This window comes from Elephas maximus, chromosome 3 (assembly GCF_024166365.1).
Source record: "Elephas maximus indicus isolate mEleMax1 chromosome 3, mEleMax1 primary haplotype, whole genome shotgun sequence".
In the NCBI taxonomy this organism is placed as follows: Eukaryota; Metazoa; Chordata; class Mammalia; order Proboscidea; family Elephantidae; genus Elephas; species Elephas maximus.
Window position 1 is genome coordinate 198,544,014 of NC_064821.1, and position 23,047 is coordinate 198,567,060.

The following is a 23,047-nucleotide window of genomic DNA, read 5'->3' on the forward strand; positions in this document are numbered from 1 at the left end:
TCCATCGAAAAAAGACTGGGATTCTTTATTTAAATCAGCAAACGCACATTCCTCAAGGCCCAGACCATGGTGGGCAGCTCTCTCTCCCCTGTCCCCTCACTGCCACCCCTTAGCCACAGCAAGAGGAATGGAGGAATGGAAAATGAGAAGCCAAGAGGGCCTCTGCTAGGGAAGGCTGCCCCAGATGTGTGGTGAACGCAGTCCAGCTGTGGTTGGAGTGGTAGCTGCCACAGGCCCCTCCCTATAAATTAAATCCCTGCAGCCTCAGCTTGTGGAAGGAAGGCCAGGAGGCAGCAGCCCTGACCTCCAGCCAAGGAATGGATTGAGGGCACAAGGCCCGGGGGAGGAGAGATCAGAGGGAAAGAGAAGAGGAATTGGGGGAAACCCCCAAATTTTGGTCCCAGGGGAAAAGAAGTGGCCAGTTGGTCCAGTTTTGGTGGTTCTGGGGAAAGGAATTGGAATGTATTAGTAAGTATGGAGAGAGGCCACCGTTGGGCACCTCCAGAGGAGACAGGCCAGGCCAGTCCCCAACCCTGGCAGAGGTGATCTGGGGGCTCTCAGGGAATGTCACTGCTAAAAAACAAATATATATATGTATATATATATATATTAACCATCCATGGGAGTGCGGGGCAGGAGCAGGGCAGGATCAGAGGATCTGGCGTGGCATCCCATAGCCAGTCATGCCTGCCTGAGATGCCCCACGGTTGGTGCCCATCTGCAACCCTATCACATTCTTGCCCTCTTGCAGCTGGTTATCTGAGAAGTTCCGAGGGTTCTCCTTGGATTTCCTGGGTGGGAAGAGAAAGCTGGTTAGAAGGAGGTCAGAAGTTGCCCAGTAAAGTTCTCCCCTGGACAGAGCACAGGGTTTGCTGTGGGCTCCGGCTCTGCCCTTGAGAGCCTTAAGTTCTCTGAAGCCACCTTCTCATCTCATCCCAAAGGGGAAAACCACTCGCCATCCCAGGAACTTGTGAGGATTAGGTGAGATGAGGAATGTGAAAGTGCTTTGTAAAGGGTCAGTGCTATGGAAACATCAGTTGTTCCCGAGGGACAGGAGTCGGCAGGGACACTGAGCCTGACCCGGTCTTGTAGCTGCCCCAGCAATAAATACTTACTTAGGAAACCAGTTGGGATCCCCAGAAAAGAGCCCATCATTTCGGGCTACTGCCAGCCCACCCAGATTCATCAGTGTCCGCTGTACACAGGCCATGTTCTTCCCTGGGAAGGAGAAGCAGATGTGTTGGCTTCAGCAGGCTGGGGGTCCTGGATACTAGGGTTCCACCTCCATCACTCAGTCAGCAGGTCTACCCTCCTAATTACTCTTTCTCTCATACCCTTCTCCACCCCAACCCCCAACACGGCCAACTCCCCCATAAAACAAACATCTACACCCCTCTTTGTCCCTCGTCCAGCTGGCCCAGCCCAGTCTCTGGACTCCCAGAGGGCAGCCCCCATGCCCTGTCCCTGCCCCACCTTCCCAGAGGTCCACGGTCTGGAAGATGTCAGTGGTGTTGATGCCATAGCGCTCGGCTGCTTGCAGGAACTGAGAGATCTGTTCCATCTGCTTGAAGGCCATGGCGGAGGCCTGGATCTTCTTTACTGGGGCCTGGCCCTCGGGGTACAGTCCATTAATGAGCTCACAAAGCACCTGGGTGAAGGACAGCAGGTGTACAGAGGTGAAGACATGCTTGCCATGGGTCAGCATGCACTGCCTTCAGCGCTAGTGGCCGTGAACCAGAGAGGTTCCTCTTCTACCTGAAAACAGCTCAGACTCCATCACCCGCAGGGAGTCTCAAGGGTCCTTCTCAGTGGAGTCACTAGAGGGGTACGGGGGTGCAGACTGCACCAGGTGACACTGTCAGAGAGGGTGACACCACAATGACTGTCTATAAAGTTTTTGTGTAGTGTTTCAGCAGAAGTTTATTATTTTTTATAAAAATATCCCTGTAGTTAGTTACAACAACAAAAACATCTTTCATAAGCCCAGCTTACATGTATCAATGTACCTACAAGGCTAAAACTCTATGCTAATTTACTTTTTGAACCTTCTTTTTTTTTTTTTAATGGGCTCAGGTCAGAGCCGTCATTATTAGCCAATTACAATGACGCTTCAAATCACGTGGTTTGGTCTGCATGAGCTACAAGCATGCGCTGTTGTTTTTGTCACTGCCTGTGTTTTAAGAGTCCTGATTTTGTCAAGTTTTCTGGGGGTTTAGCTACAATATTGTGGTAATTAGTGTTAGTGAACCTATTATCAATAACTTTTTTGAGAATGAAGTAGTAATTAAAGGAAAAAAAGGAGTGATATACGGGAATTACGATTTACGAGTAACAGTACCGAAAACATTACTAAGGATTCTGTATGGTCTGTATGGAGGTGCATGGGGGGAGGGGTGACATCATGAGTTATCACACTGAGTGACATCAAAGCTAGTGATGCTGCTGGTTCTTCTTGCCCACCCCCTTGCTTTTGAGCCCAGAATGAAATGCCAGTGTTTAGTCTTCCCTTCCCATTTCAATATCCCTCTGACTGGAGCACACCCTACTATAGTCCTTTCCTTAGAGATATTCTTCTTTGGTGTCACCTAGGGCCTTCCCACTGCAGGAAGAAACACATTGCTCCTCACCCTTCCCTCTGCAGGCAGGAAGGAAAGCATGGTCTTTGCACAATAAAGATGTCCAGGCTTAGGGAGAAGTTGGGAATGGTGTGCCCTCAGCTTCCTCTTCTTCAGGCTGAACAATCTCCAGGCCCCCACACCCAGCCCTGCTCTCTGGCATTTCCAAACCACAGTGGGCCCAGCTCTCACCGTCCCATCCTTGAGCCAGTTCTGGAAGTTCTCCCGGCCAGGCTGAGGCCGGCCCACATCCTTGCGGCACTGGGAGGTGATCCACTGGATCAGGATTTGCTCCAGGTCTGTGTCATACTGTTTCTCAATCTTCTGCTGCACCTCCCGGCTCAGGCCGTAGGCAGGTCCCCTGTTGGCCATTCTGAAGGGTAGTAGTGGCTGTGGGGACCTGAGGGGAGAACACACCCAGTCCTGGGGTCAGCACCCTGCAGCCAGTGGGGTGGAGGATTCTGCCTGCAGGGACGTACGCTGTATCCCCCAGGGTGAGCCCCAGGGGTGAGGACCAGAATTGCTGGCACACCAAGGAAATCTCTCCTTAACCCCTAGATATGGACTAGAATAGCGCTGTTCAGAACTCTGGGAGGTGGCCATCTACAGGTTCCTCATGAGATTTGAACAAATGGTTCCACTCCTAGAATGAAGTATAAAACCCACTGGAGTAAGATAAGAGGAATGTAAGACCAAGATTGGAGGCTCAACCCCTCATTCTGGCTTGTTAGCTTTAGCAAACTGGACGTTCTAAGCCCAACCTGCTCTTTAAAGCCCCAAGAAGGAGAAGGATTCGGGGAGAGAAGAAAGAATATGAAGCAGCTTGGGAAACCTATGCCAGAAGCTGGAGGGCTGAAAAGATCAACCCAAAATCAACCACAGGATTTTCATTGAGCACCTACTATTTATGCTAGGGATTGTGAAAGAGACAGACATCCTCGTCCTAAAGTTGTCCAGAGTGCCATTAGGAAGACAAGCTGAGTACGTATGGAAGGGTAAAAGATTGTACACAGACCACATGCTGTAGGAATTCAGGGAAGAGTATAGACGGCAGCCTGGGGGGCTTCCTGGATCCTTAATGGATTTCAGCAGACAAAAGGAACTTCACATGAGAAACCAGGCAATAAGAATGGATCCTACTTTGCCTCCTAGAAGTTGTGGTGTGCAGAATAATAGCCCCCAAACATGACTACCTTCTAATTCCCAGATCCAGTGACTACACTTAAAGTAGTGACTAAATTAAGGACCTAGAGTTGGGGAGATTATCCAGTGTAATCGGAAGGGTCCTTAAAGGCAGAAGAGGAGAGTCAGAATCAGAGATGATGTGAGGACAGAAGTAGAGGCTGGAGTAACTCAGGACCATGAGCCAAGCAATGCAGGCACCTTCAAGAAGCTGGAAAAGGCAAGGAAACGGATTCTCCCCTAGCATGTCACCAAGAGGAATGCAGTGCGGCCAAACATCTTGATTTTAGCTCAGTGAGATCCCTGTCGGACTTCTGACCTCCACAACTGTAGGGTTATATACTAATGTTGTTTTAAGCCACCAAGGTTATAGTAATTTGTGGTATTTTTAGGGAAACCTGGAAGAGGGGGGAAGGATGGGGAAGTACACAGGAAGGTTTCTTAGTTTGAGGACTTTGGTTAGCAAGAACTGGGTGGTTTCCTGACTGCTGGCCTGAATTGGCAGTACCTCTTTGCAGGCAGCCTGTCCCCACCACCACCACACTGCCTGAGTCCCACACCCAGGGACCCACCGAGCAGGCCCCAGGGGTGCTACTGATGCCTAGGGGGAACTGAAACCAGAGAAGGGACAGGTCCCCCAGTTCCTGCCCCCATTTCCTCCCTGAACAGGCTCTTCTTTCTGCGTTCAAGGCACCTGTGTTCAAGGAGAGGAAAAGGAGTCACTCCTCCCCACCTCTGGCTCTAGGCCAAGCAGGTTAGACTTAAGGGATGAAGTCACTCTGCCCTCCCCCACCCACACACCTCAGGTCAATCTGGCCACTCGTACAGTGGGCCACCCCTACAATGGGCCTCGGGGTTCAGGCCACAGGGGCTGCAGCTGTCTAACACAGTTCTCAGGTGTGACAGACCAGGGTTTCAGCCTGAAAGGTTGCGTGTCTCAGGCCAATCCCCTCCCCCATACTCCAACATGGCTGCTCATTCCTACTCCTCTTATCCAGCTGCACATTTCCAGCACAGAGCCTCCTCATAAATCGGTTATTTTTAAACCTCATTAAGAGCCACCCCCTACCCAACTTCCCTCAGGCTGAAAGCGGGGCTAGATGAATGTGGGCCTGGGCCCTGACCTACGCCACAAACCACACACCCAATCAACCGGGGGAAGGCAGGCGGTTGAGTGGCTGAGGCCTGAGGAAAAATGAAGACAAGCTTCCCTCCACCCCGCAGCCCAGCGCCAACTGCTCAGCACTCCCAAAACCCATTGCCAGTCAAGTCAATTCTGATTCTTAATACCCCTACAGGACAGAGTAGAACTGCCCCATAGGGTTTTCCAAGGCTGTGGTTAAGAGCTCAGCTGCTAACCAAAAGGTCAGGTGCTAACCAAAAGGTCGGCAGTTGGAATCCACCAGCTGCTCCTTGGAAACCCAATGGGGCAGTTCTACTCTGTCCTATAGGGTTGCTATAAGTCGGAATCCACTCAACAACTAGGCGGGGGGGAGATTTAAATCTTTATGTAAGCAGACTGCTACATCTTTCTCATGCAGCTGGTAGGTTTGAACTACGGACCTTTCATCAGCTGAGTGCTTAACCACTGTGCCACTAGGGCTCCTCCTCAGCGACCACCCAGTCTAAAGAAGCCTATAACCTCTGATCCAGAGAAGGATAGCTGGAAGACATGGCAGGAAGAGAAGGGGGCTAGAGGCTGCTGCCACCAGTAAGCCCCCTAGTCCCTGCCCAAGTTTCTAGACCACTCTTCTTGGAGCAGGTTCACTGTGGTCACCCCAACCTTAGGGCTGTGTTTCCATGGGGCTAAGTGGCCTGAGGCCCAGAGCTTGCTATGACACAGGGAAAGAAAGGGCAGAAGAATGATTAACCCAGACATCAGGGTTAGAAGGTGAGAGCCGGGACCAAAGCCAGACCCTGCCAATATCGTACCCCCCCCACCCCCGCCCTCCCCCCCCAAGGGCAGACCGGCCTCTCAGACCCACCCATGCTGAGGGCCCCTCCCACACTCCGGGGCCTGAACATAGCTGGCAGGGCCAAGGCCTCCAGCTGCAGGGTCTCTGCTCCACTCTGGGGACATTGCCCTAGTGCCATAAAGTGCCACAGCCAAAGGGCAGAGCTTGGGGCGGGCCTAGCAGGCCCAGCCTGGCCAGCAGCTGTTTCTCCACCCCACCCCCACGAGCAGGCGGGAGCTGATGGGCTGCAGCTGCTGGAGCTGGAGAGGCCCACCCCGTTGACAGACACCCGGGGACCAGAACCTGTCCTCCACGAAGGAAGGGAAGTGGCCTACCAGAGTGGGGAGAAGAGAAATACCCAGCTGGAAGGCAGATGCGGGAGATGCCTGGAGCTGGGGATCCCAAGGGCAGACAACAGCTGGATGACTTGGGGGTAGGTTGGCAGCGAGCAAGCTAAACTCTGGAGCTCGCTACAGCTGTGGGTACAACTCTCGCCCCCACCTACAGGATCACAATGGTCGGGAAAAGGGGAGGGGACACAAGGCACTTTCAACCCTCAGCCCCACCCAGACCCTGGGCTGGAAGCTTACCTCACCCCACCCAGGGCCAATGCCAAAGGAAAGGCGGACACGGAGGGGGTGGGGTTGGGGGGCTTGAGGGTTCCTGGCTGGCGTGCTTAACTGGGAAGACAAAGGGACTAACCATTCACTGTGGAGACAGGACACATGGCAAGGTCCCAACCCAGATTTGGGGGCTGGGACTACTTCGAAAGGGCACTTAAGGACACCTGCCCATAAAGTGAAGTGCTACAGGGAAACAGGCAGAAGCAAGGATGGGTGGGAACCTGTGATTAGGGGGGCCCCCTTAGGGAACCCCCCTCACCATAAGGAGTCTTGAGCAAAAGAGAAAACCGAACTTACACAAACAGGAAGCCGCAAGGTTTGCGCGGGGAGGAGGGGGGTGAGGCGGGGCCTGTTGCTATGGCTTCTGTGTACCCAACACAGGAACGGGGTGGGGGGGGTAGGGTGGGGGCACCGGGCAGAAACACCCACTTCACATGGATGGAGTGCTGAGAAGGCACTGAGCACAGGCGGCAGGGGTGGGGTCCTGGGGAAAATGTTCACCTCCCAGAGCTCTCAGGTAGAGCCACGTGCAAAGTAGTCCTCAAGGAAGCAGCTGTGGAGGGCATTTGGAGGAGATGGCAAGTTTTGGGGTAGGGAAGCCGACTCAAGGAAGTAGTTAAGGAGAGGAAGAAAAGCCCTGGAAACCTAAGGTGTGTCCTGAGCTAGGGAGCACCATACCTGAAAATTCTGGAGGGAGGAGGCATGGCGTGAAGGAAGGATTAGAGGCCAATCCCCTGGAGGCAGAGGCAGAAATGAAGGAGGTGGGGCGAGGGAGGGAGGTAGCCATGGGACAAGGACTGTTGGTTCTGGAATGGTAGGTTCCTGCGCCCTGCCCCGCCTTGGCCACCTCTACAGTTTTAGGTCTCCATGTGGACTCGCAAGGCAATGGTTTGGCTTAGTTTTAGTAGTGCAATTAGGAAGGAGAAATGGGGAGCTGTCCCTTTGTCTAGTGCTCCAGAGTCAGAGAGAAATAGGGGGAGCCGGGTCCAAGCAACGGGTCTCCTCCTACACCGGATCTCCACACCTAGTCCCTCCCCACTCCCGCCTCGCTTCTTTCTGCCCCACGGATACCAAGTTTCCCCAGAACTTCCTTGGTACCAGCTCTAGGAGGCCTGCATAGCGCGGTAAAGAGGCTGTTCGCTTCCGGTTCGGCACGGCGGGCCCCCACAGCCGCCCCCCACCCCACCGCCACACCCTGACGGTTACTGAGGGATGAGTCACCCACCGCCCGCCCGACGCTGGGGTGACGCAGTGGTCTGGGCAGCCCGCCCGCCGCCCGCGGCCACCATCGGCTTTCCCAGCAGCAGGGGGCAAAGGGCGGGGGCATGGGGGGGGGCTCCGGCAGGGGCAGGAGGGCCTAAAAGAAGGCAGCTACCCCTCATCTACACAGGCAGAGAACTCCCGGGCGCAGTCGGGCCTGCAGGCCCCCAGATGTCTGAGGTCCGGATACTCTCCCAGCAGGCGAGGGATCTGAGCCTTGACTCCCGGCCCCCACCGGGGAAGGCTAGACCACTGTGGGACCCATGCACGAGGACTCCTCGCCCCAGTCCGTGACTCTAGTCCCCCCAAAAGCTAGCTGGCAGGAGCAGGAATGGAGAGTGCGGGCTCGGGGACGCAGGCAGACGGCAGGCAGCGCCCACACGTGCTCCTGGAACCTGCAAGGGGAGGGTCGCGCGGGAAGCCCCGGGCGCACAGAGTGCGGCCAGGACCGGCGTCAGGGCCCGGGGCTCGCCGCCGCTAGGGGCTAGACCGCTCATCTGCGACTCCCTCCTTTCCTCCACCCGGCGAGCAATCAGTGGGTGGGACTCAGTCCCCGAGTTCATGCACCCGCAAACCTCGCCTGACCTCATCGCCCAACAATGCCCGGATCTAAGTATGGGGACAGGAGGTGACAGCGCGGGGCGGGGCAGTGCAGTTATCGGACCCCCACCTGACCCCAGCCCTTCATCCCCAAGCTCGCGGAAGCAAGTCTCAAGCGCGGGCTTCTTGCTTTCTGCAGCCCGCGCACATCCCCCCTCTGTCCCTGCTCACCGTACAAGCGGGCTGGAGGGCGGCGCGCTCGGGGCAGGGGCTGCAGCGGCGAGTGGAGAGCGGCGGCCGGGCCAGAGGTTTTCAGGAGGCTCCCGCCTCAGACTGGGTGGGGCAGGGGCGGGGCAAGGCCCGCAAGGGTTTAAAGGCGCCGCAGCGCAGGGGCGCGCCGGGAGCGTTTTAACAGAGGGGAGCAAGGGCCGGAACACTGGTTAGAGACCCTGGGCGGGGGGGGGGGGTGGTCTGGGGTCTCCAAGGGCAGCTAGTCTCCCGCCCATGAAAACCTCTACTTCCACCCCGAAGCCCATTGACTTGTACTCCAGTGGGAAACTTCCTGCCTAGGTTAGCTCAAAACTGGGGGCGTGTTTACGTGGGAAGAAGCCTCTTGGTTTATAAAGACTGGCAAGGTAAACGGAGGCACGGAAGACTCCCCTCCCTTCCTCGCGTCTTGCAACTGACTAGGGTGTGGCAACGGGACTGGGGCTCGCAGGCCGGGACAGCACCCCCCCGTGGTCCTGCTCGCCACCTTCTTCAAGCCTGGGCAGGAACTAACAGTGAGGTCACTCCCTGCCCGGGGCCCAAAGGGCGTGATCAGTGTTGGGACCCAGGTTCACGGCGATTTCTCTCCCTCTTTCATCTCCTCTGACCTGACCTGACATATGTTCTTAAATCCTGGAGGGATATGAAGGAGAGGCCTCAGTGGAGGAGGAAGGCGGCAGGGATCCTGTGGCTTCTGAAGCTGTATCTGACGGTCGAAGGCAGCATAGTTTAGGGGTGGAAGGAGCGCCCACCCTCCCCCATTTAGGCTTCAGTTGAGAAGAATCCCCCTACGGTGAGGTTCCTGCTTACACTCGTGGAGTTCCTCATGTTTGGTAGAGTCGCTGTTTCGACTGGGTTTCAAGAACGTCAAAAACCAGTCCCCTCCCACCTTCCCATTCAATCTCCTCCCCCAGTCCTAGAACCAGTTGCCCTCAAGTGGACTCCTTGTTTTGCACAGAACTATGCTTTTTTTTAATTTTTTTTTTATGCACCATAAGGTTTTTCAGGCTGTGACCCTTCAGAAGCAGATTACAAGGACTGTCCTCTGAGGTGCCTGCGAGTAGGTTTGAACCACCAATCTTTCAGTTGGTAGTCAAGCTCTTAACCTCTCCCACCAAATGATTCCCTGATAGGCCGAGTTTTCACTCCTCTATGCTTTTACTCAGAGACTGTTCCTCTGCCTGGAATACTTTCTCTTCCTTGACTGGCTTCCGTTCTGCTCTACCACTTACCAGCTATGTAACTTCAGACAAATTACTAAGGCACTCTGTCTGTACAATAGGACTGATAGTAGTACCTGCCTCAAAGAGTTGTGGAGAATCAAAATCATGCAGCTAAAGAGCTTACAGCAAGCAGTGCCTGGCACATAGTGAGTGCTCAAATTTTAGCTATTATTATTACCACTTTTTTTTTTTTTTCTGTGAGGATGCCTCTGAAAAAGCCCTCCCAAATATCCCTCAAAAGCAGCATTTGTTCCACCCAGCACATGCCGTAAGCACTCACTGTTGACTTGAACTTCTTCCTTTGTGCTACCATAATAACCAACACACAACTGTATCACAAGACTTATCGCATCAAATAGTAACTACTTCTTTACTTGCCTGCCCCGCTGACTAGAAGAACTCCCCAAAGGCAAAGGCATGTATGTCTTAGTGAACTCTGTATTTTCTCAGCCTCTAGTTCAACGGCTGGGCCTAGTTGTTGACCTCAGTAAGCACTCAATAAATGCTCTTTGAATGCATGCTGTATACACCTCCATGCATTTAGGAAGACTCTCCTCTTTAAGGGTCCAGGCATTTTCCCACTTCCCCCTCAGATAATAGGCCAGACAACACACAGACACATTTTTTTCAGATTTTTTTTAAATTCACCGATAAAAAACCTCACCCGCACCATAGACAACACCACACACACACACACACACACACACACACACACACACACACACACACAGGGACAGGCCTAAGATCCCTGTTCCGATCCCCAGACTCATCACCTAGGGATCACCACATACCTCCCATGTCAAATCCCACCCTAGTCCGCCATCAGTCTGTGCCTGGGCACCGGAGCGGTGGGGTAGTGCCCCAGATTGGAGCTAGCTCTTGGGGGCCTCCTTTGCAGGGTCCACGAGGGCTGTTCACAGCAGAGTGGCCTGTTCAGGGTGGGGGACTGGATGTCGATACACTGGGAACCGGGCCCGAGTAGCATCTCGGCGGCGGCGGAAGGCTAGGAATTCCTCTCGAAGGGCAGCACAACGGGCCTCGGGGCCAGGAGCATGAGCAGGGTTCAGGGGGCAGCTCTCCTCTGGGGTCTTAGCACCTGCAAGAGGCGGGCCGGAGGAGAGGAGGGAGAAAGCTTGAGGTTCACAGGGTGGAAGGCTCAAACATGGAGCTCTCCAGGGCCTTCCAGAGCAGATGAGCCATGGGAGTAAGACACAGCCCAGAGCAGGGGAACCTGGACTAGGCTCCAGTGGGGGCCAGGGTCTGACTGGGAACAGACTGAGCTCTGAGGCTTCAGGGGATGTTGGAAAGGGAGGCCAGGAGTGCCTGCCTTTCTGCAGGGCTCGCCCACCTAGCTCTGGCTCAGCTTCAGGTCGGGGCCGGGAGCCTGCCAAGCCCAGGTGTAGAGTCTCCAGCAGCTCCATATCCCCAGGGAATTCTGAGTCCCATTCATAGTTCTCGTCCACAGATGTGTTCCTCCTGTCAAACAGAAAAAACGTGGGGTGGGTGGAAGAATACAGGGGAGTCAGAAAAGGCTGGAGCTGGGATCCCCAAACTTAGGTTGGGCCACAGGTTTTCCTGAATAGCCCTAAAAACAAACCAAACCAGTTGCCGTTGAGTCAATTCTGACTCATGGCGACCCCATGTGTGCAAAGGAGAACTGCACTCCACAGAATTTTCAAGGCTGTGACCTTTCGGAAGAAAATCACCAGGCTTGTCTTCCCAAGTGCCTCTGGGGTAGTAGTTGACAGCTTAACAATTCATGCTGCCCAGTGACTGAATATCCCTGGGCCTCAGCAAAAGAAGACCAGGTCTCCCGGCCCCAGACTGGGAGTGCAGCAGAGAAGGTGGAGGGTAGTGGGGAATTCTGATATGACAGGGCAGGGCTGGGCAGGGATGGACAAGGACTGCCCTCACCTCTTGCTGACTGTCACCACGTGCTCCCTTCGGGGCCACCTCTCAGGGCCACTGGCCCAGCTGCTGGTGTCCCCTGGAGCAGGGCTGAGATAGCTGCCTCCTGCAGAGGGCACTGTGGAGGGGGGCCGCAGGAAAGAAGCACTGCCCCTCCCGCTGCTCTGGCTTGTGAGGCTGCCCCGAGGGGCGGTGGGGAGGAGGCCTGGCAGCAGCCGCTCCTTCAGTGTCCAGTCGGCCAGTGCTGTGTAAGGGGGCTCTGTGGTGGCCCCAGCCCCTACCAGGGCCCCAGGGAGCGCTGCCCTGGGGGGAACAGGTGGAGAGTCCAGGGGGCGAAGGAGAGATGCGGTGGGGCAGGGCTGGGTATCTATGTAATCTGGGGGTGGAGCAGGGCTGGGCTCCTCAAGGGGAGGCCAGTCCCCATCCACATTCATCTCCCGAAAGAAGGGCAGGCTCAGGTACTGCAGCAGGCGGCCTGGACCTGGCAGGGGGGTGGGTGGGGCTGCCAGAGGTGACCCCACAGGGCTGATGTCTGCAATGCAGAGGGGCTGAGGGGTCCCACTGGGGCTGCTGCTGCTGCAGTCAAAGGACCGGGCCTGACGCCGGGCTGAGGTCTGAGGTTCCGGCCGCTCTGGACCTGACCTTTCTTGGGGGGCCCCCACGTTGGGTCCCATCACAAAGCGCCCATCTGGGCCCCGGCAAATGGGCTCCAGGGGTAAGGGTCCCCGGCTAGGTGGAGGATCTGGAGGGGGGCTGGGGGGTCCAGTGGGTTCTCCCCAGAGCAGACTCTGGCGCAGGCTGGGGGCTGGGGAGCCCTGGAGCTTCAGCTTCGCCACGCTGTCAGGACTGCCCGAGCCCGGAGCAGAGCTGGGGAGGGACAGGAGATCAGGGTCTGTGGCCAGTCTCCCTCGCAGGAGCCAGCGTCAGGCCTTGAGAGGTCTGGAGCACAAGAGAGCAGAGCTAGGGAGAGCAAGCAAGAAAAGGACTAACATGGTGCAGGGGTGGAGGGAAGACACAGCAACACAGGACCAGCCCCAGGCTAGGGCCTCTGCACCCCGATTCTCTTCTTCCTCTAACTTCTGTTTCCTGTCTCCCACCTCTCCCCAAGGTGCAGGAAAGGAAGCAGAGGATACTGGCATGTACAACGGGAAAGCAGAGGAACGGCAAGGAGGTCATGGGACTTACTGTGGAGCTGTCTTCCTAGGCGGAGAGAAGATAAGAGGTGCTTCTGTAAGGGCATGAGAACAGGAGGTGACATAGGCAAAGGATAAGCTCCTCCAGGGCCCCAGCCAGTGCAGACCCAGTCACCCACCTCTAGGTGCCCAGCCCCATGCAGAAGGCCGCTCGGTGGGCCCTGAGAAGGGACCACGGAGGAGGAGGGATTTCCCTCCAGGTGGGCGGGGCTCATGGGAAGGCCAGCCTCTTCGGGTGTCTGAGCCTCAGGAGGTGGGTGTGCCAGCCACCAGCCCGCTAGATGATGGCAGAAGGAGGTCTACCTTGGCGGAGGCGCTTGCGGCGGCGGCGGGCAGCCCTGCGCCGGTTCATGAAGCAGGCGGCCAGGATGCTCACGAGGACAGCCACACCCAGGAAGCAGAAGCCGCCCACCACACCGGCCAGCACCGGCTGGGGCAGGAGGCCCGGCAGCTGCGTGCGCGAGGGGTAGACCTCCAGGCCTGGGCAAGGGGCCATGAGGGAGAGTCAGTGCCCAAGACTTGGTCGGCTCAGACCCCCTTCCCCACCACCAGGTTCTCACCGGAAGTGGAGACGTTGGCCGTGTTGCTGGGATCACTGACATAGCTACCGGCAAAGGCCACTAGGCGGAACTCATAAAGGACATCCTAGGGATGCCAGGAAGAGGGTTAGGGCCAAGCATCATCCATCCTAACCCCATTTGGAATCTTGGTCAAATCAGGGTGAGACTATCCCCCGTGGAACCCGGGAAACAACTAGGGCTGGAGAACTGCTGGGAGGACACCCCCGCCCCCCGCCCCCGTGTCCCTTCCCACACATACCTTGATGAGCCCTGGCACCAGCAGCTGCATTTCTGTGCCTCCCACAGCACCGTCCAGCACCTCCCAGCCCTGGGTGCCTTGCCTGCCCTCCAGTACGTAGCCATCCAGCCTCTTGGGGACAAGTTCTGGGGGTTCCCAATGCAGGAGCACCCCCCGCGGTGTCCTCACTGCCACCAGACCTCGGGGAGGGGACAGGGGAGGAAGCATCTCTGTTGGAGGAAGCCTGGGAGCAGCTGGTGTGGTAGGAAGCCCTGATGGGAACAGATAGGCAGGTCAGACACGGGATCTCCGGTCCCTCATCCTCCTTCCTGGCCTTCCATAGCCCCCAGAGCCCAAATATTCTTCCAAAGCCCCTAGAAACAAGCCAAAAGAATCACCCACAAGCCCCTCTGGACCCCGAGCTGCCCAGCACCCTTGCCCCTCTTCCATCCAGGTCCTCCTACATCTGGCCTTCCCACCAGCCCTTCCCTGCCCTTGTCCCTGCTGCTCTGGAGTGAGAGATCTCACCTTCCGGGGCAGATAAGATGATCTCACTGAAGGGCCCACTCCCCAGCTTGTTCTGAGATAGGATGCTGAACTGGTATTGTGTGTGGGGCTGCAGTCCTGGCACTAGGAGGTAAGTAGCCCCCACAGGCACTGCCAGGGACACCCAGTCATGGTGGGCTCGGTCAGGACGCTTGGACCTGGGGGGGCATGAGGAAATGGGGGGCACCTCAGGTGCTAGGAAGACCAGGAAGATTTGGGGTCCAGAAAGCTGACTTTCTCCCCTCCCCAATTTTCAACCATCCAGGTCTCAGGACCTGGGCCCCGAACACCTAAGATTTTCTGGAAACAGGGCAGCAGAGTTGGCAGAACCAGGGATAGAGGGATGGGAAAAGGGCCAGACAGACTCAGGTGGAGAGGAGAGGACGTGAGACTGGCGTACAGTGATGGCAGGGGCACTCACAATGGGGTGTACCAGACACTGAATCTCTGCAGATAGCCACCATCAAAGCCAGGCTCCCAGGAGACATTGGCACCCTTGGGCAAAGGTACCACCGACACATTGGTGACAACATGGGGGCTGGTGCCTGGGTAGGGGAGAATGGAGTGAAGGATGGTGGTCAGGGCCCTTAAGGAAGGTGAAGAGCTAAGGGGAGCTTGGAGGCCTCTTCCCTCCACCCATCATCCCAGGGGTTCCCCCATGTGGACCTCCAAAAATGATTCCCTTATCTCCTGTCCCACATGGTTACCTCCAGCCCCCTGTCCCGCTCTCCAGCCACTAACCCAGCACGTAGACATTCGTGTAGGTGGCCACTTGGGCAACAGCATTGCTGGCGCTGCACGCCCAGCGCCCATGGGCCTCCTTGGTCAGTGGCCGCAGAATCAGGCTGCTGTTGCTGTTGAGCTGGGCCTGGCCCCGCAGCCCCCGGCCCACCTACAGAACCACTGGTCAGCCCTGAGGACACACGCAGCCACCCCTCACCAAGGGCGCCACTCGTCTCTCTGGGCAGCTCCAGCTTCCTCCCACCCTGCCTCCAACTGCCCTCTCTTCCCCACATCCTCCTTCCCCAAAATGCCCCGGGAGGATGGAGAGGCAGGGGTGTAGTAGGCACGAGTACGGGCAGAGGGGGGATAGAGAGGTAGGGGTGTAGTGGGCACGAGTACGGGCAGAGCAGGGTCAGGAACCTTACCTTGGCCCAAGAGATAATAGGAGGAGGGTCTCCTCGGGCAGAGCAGGGGATGAGTAGCTCCCGCCCTACTTCCTGGAAATATTCTTCCTTGGGCTGTTCTGTAAAAGCTGGGGGAGCCTGCAAGCCAGGTCTGGCATTGGAAGGGAGCTCTCTTGCAGCCTGTCTCACATTGCTAGCTAAGGCTGGGTAGGTCCCCTCCCTGGGTCCCGCTGTCACACTGTAGTTCTCATTCTATCTCATTCTTTCTCCAGCTCTCGGTTTCTCTCTAGCTATAGCAGGTGGGGCTGGAGGGAAATATTGGGATAGAACAAGGACTGGTGGCTGGGGTGGGTCTCTGTGGAGATGTCTAAACCGCCACCCCCCGCCTTGCTTTCCATCCTTTTCTCCCAAGAGCTCCAGAGAGGGAGGGAGCATGGTCAAGGCTGGTGAGAGGGTGGGTGGGGCCATTTCTATCCTTGTTCTCACTATCTTATTTTGTGGATATGTTGTATGCCTGACATCCCACCTCCCCAGAACCATCTCTGTAAAACTCTCTGTGGATGGCATCTAACAGTTGTTACTGTGGCCACTATGGGGAAGCCAGAGACTTAGGAGCCATTCCCCATACAGAGGGATGGCCCATTCTGCCAGCCTGACCCAGCAGTGAGGCATGCTTCTTCAGCCCACTTGTGACCCATCTCTGCCGTGGGCCCTGGGCCACCCTGGGCCTCACCTTGAGCAGCACACGGGTCACTGGGGAGGGCCCGGCAGTACCAAGACTGTTGTAGGGGGTGCAGGAGTATTCTCCCAGGGCATCCTCGTTCCCCAGGGCAATGATCAATGAGCCTTCTGTGCCCTGGGACCAGCCGGGGAACTAGGGGGGAGAAAAGATGACAACCAGAGAAAGAACCTCAGGAGAGGCAAGACTGAGATGGGAGAGGCAATAGAGGAGACAGAGACAGTATGAGAAGCCCACATCTATGCAGATGTCTCCACAAGTATCTCGGGCTGACGGCTGTCTGAATCCCAGTCTCTCATTTCTCTCTTTCCTGTGGAGAAACCACTATACGTGAGTGTGGCAGCTGTGACTACACAACTCCAGAGGGTGCCACTCACAGAAAACGCAGCGTGAATGGCACCTTCTAAAGCTGGAATGGAGCCCCCTGGGGCTCACTGCCTGAGGAGACCTCACCTAGCTGTCCTCCCAGCATTCCACCACTAAATTCAGCATTTTCCACCCCAACCAGTTCACCAGTTGCTGTCCAGTCTGCCCCAGTACATGGTGGCTCCGTCTGTGTCAGAGTAGAACTGTGCTCCACAGGGTTTTCAACTGCTGGTTTTTTTGGGAGTTGATTGCGTTGATTGCCAGGCCTTTCTTTTGAGGCATATCTCAGTAGACTTGAACCTCCAGCCTTTCTAACGAGCCAAGCACTTGTGTTTGCACCGCCCAGGGACTCCTTTACATCCCAGTTGCTTTTCCTGGCTTCTGTATTTCTAGTAAAGATCCCCTCTGTCCTCCCCACTAAAATTTGGTTCCTCACCTTCCCTCATTCCCCCTATTTAAACACTTGTCAAGCCTATCATCCTGGGAAGTTCCTTTTGTCTGCGCATGAAGGCCCATCCATCTCCGTGTATTTCTCTCTCAGATTTCATAACCTCTTACCTGAACCATTTCAACAGCCTCTGAGTTCCTCTCCCTGCGTCTAGTCTCTCCCCCTCCACATTCTAATGGACACGCTCAACTCCTGATCACAGCTCTGACAGTATTACACCATTGCTCAAAACACTTCACCTGATCCAGGTGACGTTAGACTTTTTTTTTTTTAAACATTCAACAGTAATTTATTGAGTATGACTATTGCAGAAGCCCTGGGGACACCATGATTAAAAGATGCAATCCTAACCCTCAAGGAATTTATAGTCTCTGCAGACAAATAAAAGATTCCAATTGCCTTGGAATGAGGTCATGTTAACTTGGCACCCACAGCTCTCCCTTTTGGCCCCAACCTGTCTTTCCAGCTTTCTCGGCACCATTCATGTCGCTACAGGCACTGCTGCACCTACCAAACTGGAGGACTCACTATTGGCACTATAAACACACTCTACTACTTCCTGCCTCTGGGCCCTGGATTCTGCTTGGAATGTCTGTCCCTACTTCACGGCCCATCATGGAAGTCCCAGAAGCTGTTGCTGATCAGTCCTCAGCCAGCCTGAGAGGAGGGCACTTGCTCCAACCCTGCCCTTCTAACAGAGTGTCTATATTGCTGTCTGTTATGGATGGAACTGTGTCCCAGAAAAATATGTATTGCAAACCAGAACCCCTATACCTGTGGATGCAATCCCATTTGGCAGTAGAGTTTCTGTATTAACATGGCCATAATTCGTGTAGGATACGTCTTAAACCAATCAATTATGAGATATAAAAAAAACAGATTAGACACAGAAACAAGCGAGCATGGATGGGAGAAGATAGATGCCACACCACACAAGGATCGCCAAGGAACCAAGGAACAGAAGTCAAAAAGAGACAAGGACTTTCCTCTAGGGCCAACAGAAAGAGAGCCTTCCCCTAGAGCCAAAGCCCTGAATTCGACCTTTAAGTTGTGAGAAAATAAATTTCTGTTTATTAAAGCCACTTCCCAAAACAAACAAACAAACAAACAAACCCATTGCTGTTGAGTGGATTCCAACTCATAGCGACCTTATAGGACAGAATACAATTGCCCCACAGGGTTTTCAAGTAGCAGCTGTGGATTTGAACTGCCGACCTTTTAGTTAGCAGCTGAACACTTAACCACTGCACCACCAGGGCTCCATTAAAGCCACCCACTTGTGGCATTTCTGTTATAGAAGCACTAAGAACACTGCCCTCCCCCCTTTGGACTGTACCCTCCTTAAGGACAGTGCCTGTTCCCCACTCAGCACCCTGCACAGCACCTGGTAGGAACTGCATGTTCTGTAGTTACTGAACTAAACCAAGCTAACTCCACCCCAGGCGCCCTTCTGACCAGAACCCCACCAAGCTAAGCTGTTCTTTCCCCTGCCCCAAGTTTGTACCTTGTCCAGCTGCAGGGCCTGGCCATCCTTGGTCCAGCTGACAAACAGCAGTGGAGGGTTGGCACGAACAGGACACCGGATCACCCCCCGCATGCCTATAGGCAGGGGTGTCTCAGGAGGCATGGATGTCACCTGGGCGGGGTCTTGGGAGGAAGCAGTGGCATGTTGGGCTGGCCTGGCCCAGGGAAGAGGTAGAGGCTGGGGAAGGAGCTGGGTCAGGCTTACAGAGCACGGTGAGGTAGGCAGAGGCTGAAGGCGGGTGCAGGAGGCCATTGCTGGGCACACAGGTGTAGCGGCCAGCATCGTCAGGCTGGGCAGCTTGCAGCCGCAGGCTTCCATCCACCAGGATCCGCACCCGGGACTGCAGGTGGCTGCAATATTGCACGTGTAGAGAGGGGTCCAGACCCTGCCTGCCACAGGGCTCCTGAAAAACTGCCCACCAGTTCCCCACCCTTCCCGTTCCTGAGCCCCACCTGATGTGGAAGACATTGATGCTGTCCTGGAACCAGCTGTAGGTGAGGTTTCCGGGGTATGCTTCAGCCTGGCAGGCCAAGGAAACATCCTGGGAGGCATTGACTGTGCTGTTCTTGGGGGGCACCACAATGACTGGGGGCCCTGGGGGAAGCACACGGCAAAGGAGGTGGCTTCAGCTCACAGTCCTCTAAAAACCCTGAGATCATTTCTACAGCTTCTCTCAGCTCTGCCCTCTGGAATATGGGGCTGGTTGTTGCAGGGCCTCTGGGGAATTGAAGCAGGACCTTCCCCTTGGGTGTAAGAAAAGTCATGCTGTCCCAAGACCAGCTCTCCTGCCAGTCTACCAGGGGCAATCCCATTCGCCTAGTTTTCCCACCTAGAAATTGTGTGTGTGGTGGGTGGGGAGGGGGAGGAGGAGTGAGGGTCAGTTTTAACTCTCTGCTCAGTTACCCTTAATGTCTCCCATCTGTCAAGTCTTATGCCATTCCATCTCTTATTGCAATCTAGGTACCCAATATGTCACCCTCAGATGCTGCAGCAACCCCTGACTCTGAGCAAGGTAATAATATCAGCTGGCAAGTATAGGGCACCTACTGCATGCCACGCACTCTGCTGAGCACTGTACTTGCCTCAACTGGTTTAATCCTCATGAGAGCATTCTGTGGTAGGAATTACTCTCCCTATTTTATAGATGAGGAAATGAAGACTCAAAAGCAGAGAGACTTGGCCAAGGTCAGCGAGATTCATCTTCAGGCCTTCCTGATGCTAGAGACTGCTCTTAACCATTACACCACCCTGCCTTTCCCACAGTACCACAGAGAGCAGGGCTTCTCTATTTCACGGATTCCTCTTCTGTCTATCCCCACATAGATAATAAGCCCTTTGAAGACAGAGCCCAGGCCTTGTACTTCTCAGCTTTCCTCCTAAAGGGGCAGACTTGGCCAGAAATTACTAAATGCCAATCGCCATGTTTGGTAGTTAGCTACTTAAGTCCTTGTAACAGTCCGAGAGGCAGGTATGGACCCCTTATAGATAAGGAAACTGGGGCTCAGGGAGGTTGAAGAGTTCGCAGTCAGAAGCTTTCACATCAGCGCTGCTGCCCTTTCCCCTACACCACACTACTGGACACTATATGTCTATTCCTCCACTTACTGATTTTTTTTTAATTAAGATGCTGTCTTTAGAGCAGCGGAACCCTGGTGGCGTTGTGAAGAACTCGGGCTGCTAACCAAAAAAAAGACAACCAACAGGTGGGCCATCGGAATCCACCAGCCGCTCCTTGGAAACCCTACGGGGCAGTTCTACTCTGTCCTATAGGGTTGTCATGAGTCGGAATCGACTCCACAGCAATGGCCTTTAGGGCAACGGCCTGCCTTGGGCGCTCCCTCACTCTCCACAGGCCTCTACCCTCACGCTCAAGTCTCCTCCCCACACCTGCTTTGTGCCCCGCCCCCCACCCCCGCCACTGGTCACCGTCCTCTCACACGTGTCCCTGGCTTCCAGCCCTCCCACCACAGAGCACCTTGTACCAGCAGCTGGGTGGCGTGGGTAGCGCTGCCTTCGGTGCTGGAGGCCAGGCAGGTGTACACCCCAGAGCTGCCCCGCTCTGCCCGCCGGATCCACAGCGTCCCATTCTGCACCTGGGGAAGAAGTTCGTGAGTTCGGTCCCTTCCCACCGGCCTCAGACGCTGTGCTTCCCAATCTGGCCAGCAGAGGGCGGCAGCAACCCAGACTCGGGGAGGTTGGTGGGGGGCTAAGGTGCAGTCCGTCTCCCAACCTGCTCTTTGGCTCCTCCGCCTTTCAGCCCCATTCCCAGGCCCCCACCTGTCCCTCGCCTCTGTCTGGCCCACCCCACCCAGCCCAGGGCCCAAGTGCACCTGGCCGTGGCCAAGTTCCTGTCCGCGGAGCTTCCAAGTCACTCGAGGCTGGGGGCTCCCGCGGGCCACACAACGCAGGGCCACAGGCTCCAGTTCCCGCACTTCCAGCACCGGGGGAGGAGTCTCCTGGAATTGAGGGGGCGCTGCGGAGGAGAGAGGCGTGAGGAGCTGCCAGGGAGGCCATCAGCCGGAAGAGCACGTCGGAGAGCCAGGGAACCTGACCACTAGGGGCTCAGCCTCAGTCCCTCAGTTTGCCCAGCTTCACAGGAACTCCGGCCCAGGGCCACCCCGTCTGCTGTACCCAGAGCCAGCCCATGTCCACACACTGGCCTGCCGAGCTGGGGCTGAGCACAGGCTGGGTGTTTAGAGCAAAAGGGAGAGCTGGGTGCCCTCAGGAGAGCACTGTTCCAGAAGTCAGGAGGCCTGGGATCTAGGCTGTGCTCTGGCACTAATCAGTGGCCTGACCTAGCCTTTCCGTGCCCCAGTCTCCTGGTCTATGAAATGGGAATAAGTATGACCTCTCTCCTTCTTAGGGTTGAGAGTGAATTAATGAAGTATTGGGTGAAAAGATGTTTTGAAAAAATCAAAAGTGTTGTATGTATGTGACCTATGGTTCACTCAGGGCCCAACTCCACCCTCTAACTGTCCTCTTATGGCAAGGAAGGCAGGAGCTGGGCAGAGGGGAAAGAAGAGGAAGCTCCTGACACAGTCTGGAGCCTGGAGCCTGGAAGGCTGACTGGAGCTAGATTTGAAGAACTGAAAAGGCAGGGGGATGCAAAAAGTGAGCATGTAAACTGGGGTGCCAGGAAGGGTGGGGCACTGGAACCGCGTGTGGGTGGAAATAGAGCTTCCTCTTCCCCTTTCTCTCCCCATCAATCCCCTTCTCCACCACCTGTGCCCCAGCTTCATACAATTGACTGTGAGGTGCACCCAGGAGCCGTTAGCAAAGTCGTCCTCCGGGCGGTGCTGGTCCAGGAAGAGCACGCGGCACTCGTACCAGCCCTGGTCTTCTGCGCGGAGCCCTTCGATCTGGAGTGACGCCCCCTTCTGCAGCCGGACGCGCCCTGGGGGAGGAGCCCTGAATCAGGTATGATGAGGAGACCTCACGGTAGCCCCAAACCCCTGGCCACACTGGTCATTCTCAGAGGTCAGGAACAGGGTCATTCTCTCACAGTTACCCAGATAGAGTGGGGCCCGGAGAGGCACAGATAGGGCTGGGGTCACTGGGGGCTGGGGCCATTGGGGGAGGTCCCTGGGTCCAGCCCCCGTGACCACTCCTGCCTTTCAGCAGAGTGGGCCCAGTGTAGACAAAGAGAAACCCAAAGGGGCAGATGATAGACAGAAAGTTCCACTGAACTACACCCCGCTTCCAGGACTGTTGGCTGCCCCCTACTCTGGAGTTCTTTTGTAGGGGAAGGTATGGACTCCCAGAAGTCCTCCTCCCACCTGAGGACTCTGTGCCTGGAAACCTGAGCTGAGTTTGGGGCCCTAGCAGGCCCCAAAGCCTCTAATCTCTCAGGGCTATTATCAGCAGCCTAAGCGCCTTAGGGTGGCCAGAGTCCAGCCTGGCCAGGCAGCAAAGTCAGCAGCCTCATCCCTCAGTCTTTCCACGCCCCTGGCACACTGGCTCCAGCTGACTGACCACATACAGCCACACAGCCACAGCCCAAGCAGACACTTCATCAACCCCCTTAGTCAACACCCAGACCACAAAGCCAGGCTCAGACGGACAGTGCCCCCCCAAATCCCCTCCACACCCTCCCCTAACAGAGGACTATACCCCAGACAGCTTCAGGGGTCCCTGGCAGTGCAGCCAAGTGAGAAAGGCACACACTGAGGAGCCAGAAAGATCTAGAAATGATTTCAGCTCTCAACTTCGGTTTCTTCATCTTCAAAGTGAGAGAGCACAAAAAACGTGGGTGGGGTGGAGGGGGCAGAGAATTCAGGGAAGGCATCCAGCACGGTGCCCAGCATCAGCAGGTGCTCATACAAGGGCTGCCAAACAAATGACTGAGCTCGGGATTTGTAATCAGAAGCCTGCATTCAAGCCCTGCCCGTCTCCCTTACCTGATAACACGTCCTCTTCCCTTTCTCCCCCACCCTCTAGGAGTTCTCTGTACCACCATGCACCAGCTCACCCTACCAGAAACCTATCACCTGGACTCCTGCCTTCACCCCCCACGTCTACTTGTTCATCGTTGCTGTTAGCTGCTGCCAGGTCGATTCCAACTCACGGCGGCCCCATGTGTGCAGAGAACTTTTTAAATTCTATCTTCTACATAATTTTTTCCTTCTCTACCACCTTCACCTTGGTGTAGACCTGTGATATCTCTCATGTGGGTTATTCCAATAGCCTGCTCATAGATCTGCCTGCCTCCAGCCTCCTTCCTCTCTACATTCAT

At 55.7% G+C, this 23,047-nt stretch overlaps 2 protein-coding genes and 2 long non-coding RNA genes across 6 annotated transcripts in view; 2 read left to right on the forward strand and 2 right to left on the reverse strand.

Moving 5' to 3' along the window:
* Window positions 1–8,512, reverse strand: TAGLN2 (transgelin 2). 2 transcript variants are annotated; one of them, XM_049880936.1, is made up of 5 exons: window positions 8,407–8,512; window positions 2,808–3,015; window positions 1,474–1,648; window positions 1,116–1,218; window positions 1–791 (listed from the first exon to the last, which is right to left on the reverse strand). In XM_049880936.1, the coding sequence occupies exons 2-5, from the start codon at window positions 2,985–2,987 to the stop codon at window positions 650–652; spliced, it is 600 nt and encodes a 199-aa protein (XP_049736893.1). In that variant the 5' UTR covers window positions 2,988–3,015; window positions 8,407–8,512; the 3' UTR covers window positions 1–649. The 2 variants fall into 2 exon arrangements, with proteins under 2 accessions (XP_049736893.1, XP_049736894.1); XM_049880937.1 differs by lacking the exon at window positions 8,407–8,512 and adding an exon at window positions 6,088–6,168.
* On the forward strand, window positions 6,101–17,885 carry LOC126073834 (uncharacterized). Its single transcript, XR_007516858.1, has 3 exons — window positions 6,101–6,185; window positions 12,682–13,486; window positions 17,257–17,885. It is a non-coding gene; the product is annotated as an uncharacterized LOC126073834 (long non-coding RNA).
* The window catches only part of IGSF9 (immunoglobulin superfamily member 9), a 19,677-nt gene continuing 6,946 nt past the window's right edge, over window positions 10,317–23,047 (reverse strand). For both annotated transcript variants that reach the window (XM_049880927.1, XM_049880926.1), the window contains exons 4-21: window positions 21,557–21,709; window positions 20,646–20,788; window positions 20,291–20,408; window positions 18,768–18,909; window positions 18,520–18,665; window positions 18,295–18,437; window positions 15,971–16,111; window positions 15,259–15,375; window positions 14,852–15,002; window positions 14,532–14,655; window positions 14,093–14,268; window positions 13,586–13,836; window positions 13,327–13,411; window positions 13,070–13,246; window positions 12,759–12,801; window positions 11,580–12,440; window positions 11,014–11,141; window positions 10,317–10,761 (exon numbers count right to left, since the gene is read on the reverse strand). In XM_049880927.1, coding sequence (XP_049736884.1) covers window positions 10,580–10,761; window positions 11,014–11,141; window positions 11,580–12,440; window positions 12,759–12,801; window positions 13,070–13,246; window positions 13,327–13,411; window positions 13,586–13,836; window positions 14,093–14,268; window positions 14,532–14,655; window positions 14,852–15,002; window positions 15,259–15,375; window positions 15,971–16,111; window positions 18,295–18,437; window positions 18,520–18,665; window positions 18,768–18,909; window positions 20,291–20,408; window positions 20,646–20,788; window positions 21,557–21,709 — 3,281 coding nt within the window. In that variant the 3' untranslated portion in view covers window positions 10,317–10,579. The remainder of the gene's footprint in view (window positions 10,762–11,013; window positions 11,142–11,579; window positions 12,441–12,758; window positions 12,802–13,069; window positions 13,247–13,326; window positions 13,412–13,585; window positions 13,837–14,092; window positions 14,269–14,531; window positions 14,656–14,851; window positions 15,003–15,258; window positions 15,376–15,970; window positions 16,112–18,294; window positions 18,438–18,519; window positions 18,666–18,767; window positions 18,910–20,290; window positions 20,409–20,645; window positions 20,789–21,556; window positions 21,710–23,047) is intronic.
* On the forward strand, window positions 20,737–22,980 carry LOC126073832 (uncharacterized). The gene is made up of 3 exons (XR_007516857.1): window positions 20,737–21,426; window positions 21,549–21,732; window positions 22,753–22,980. It is a non-coding gene; the product is annotated as an uncharacterized LOC126073832 (long non-coding RNA).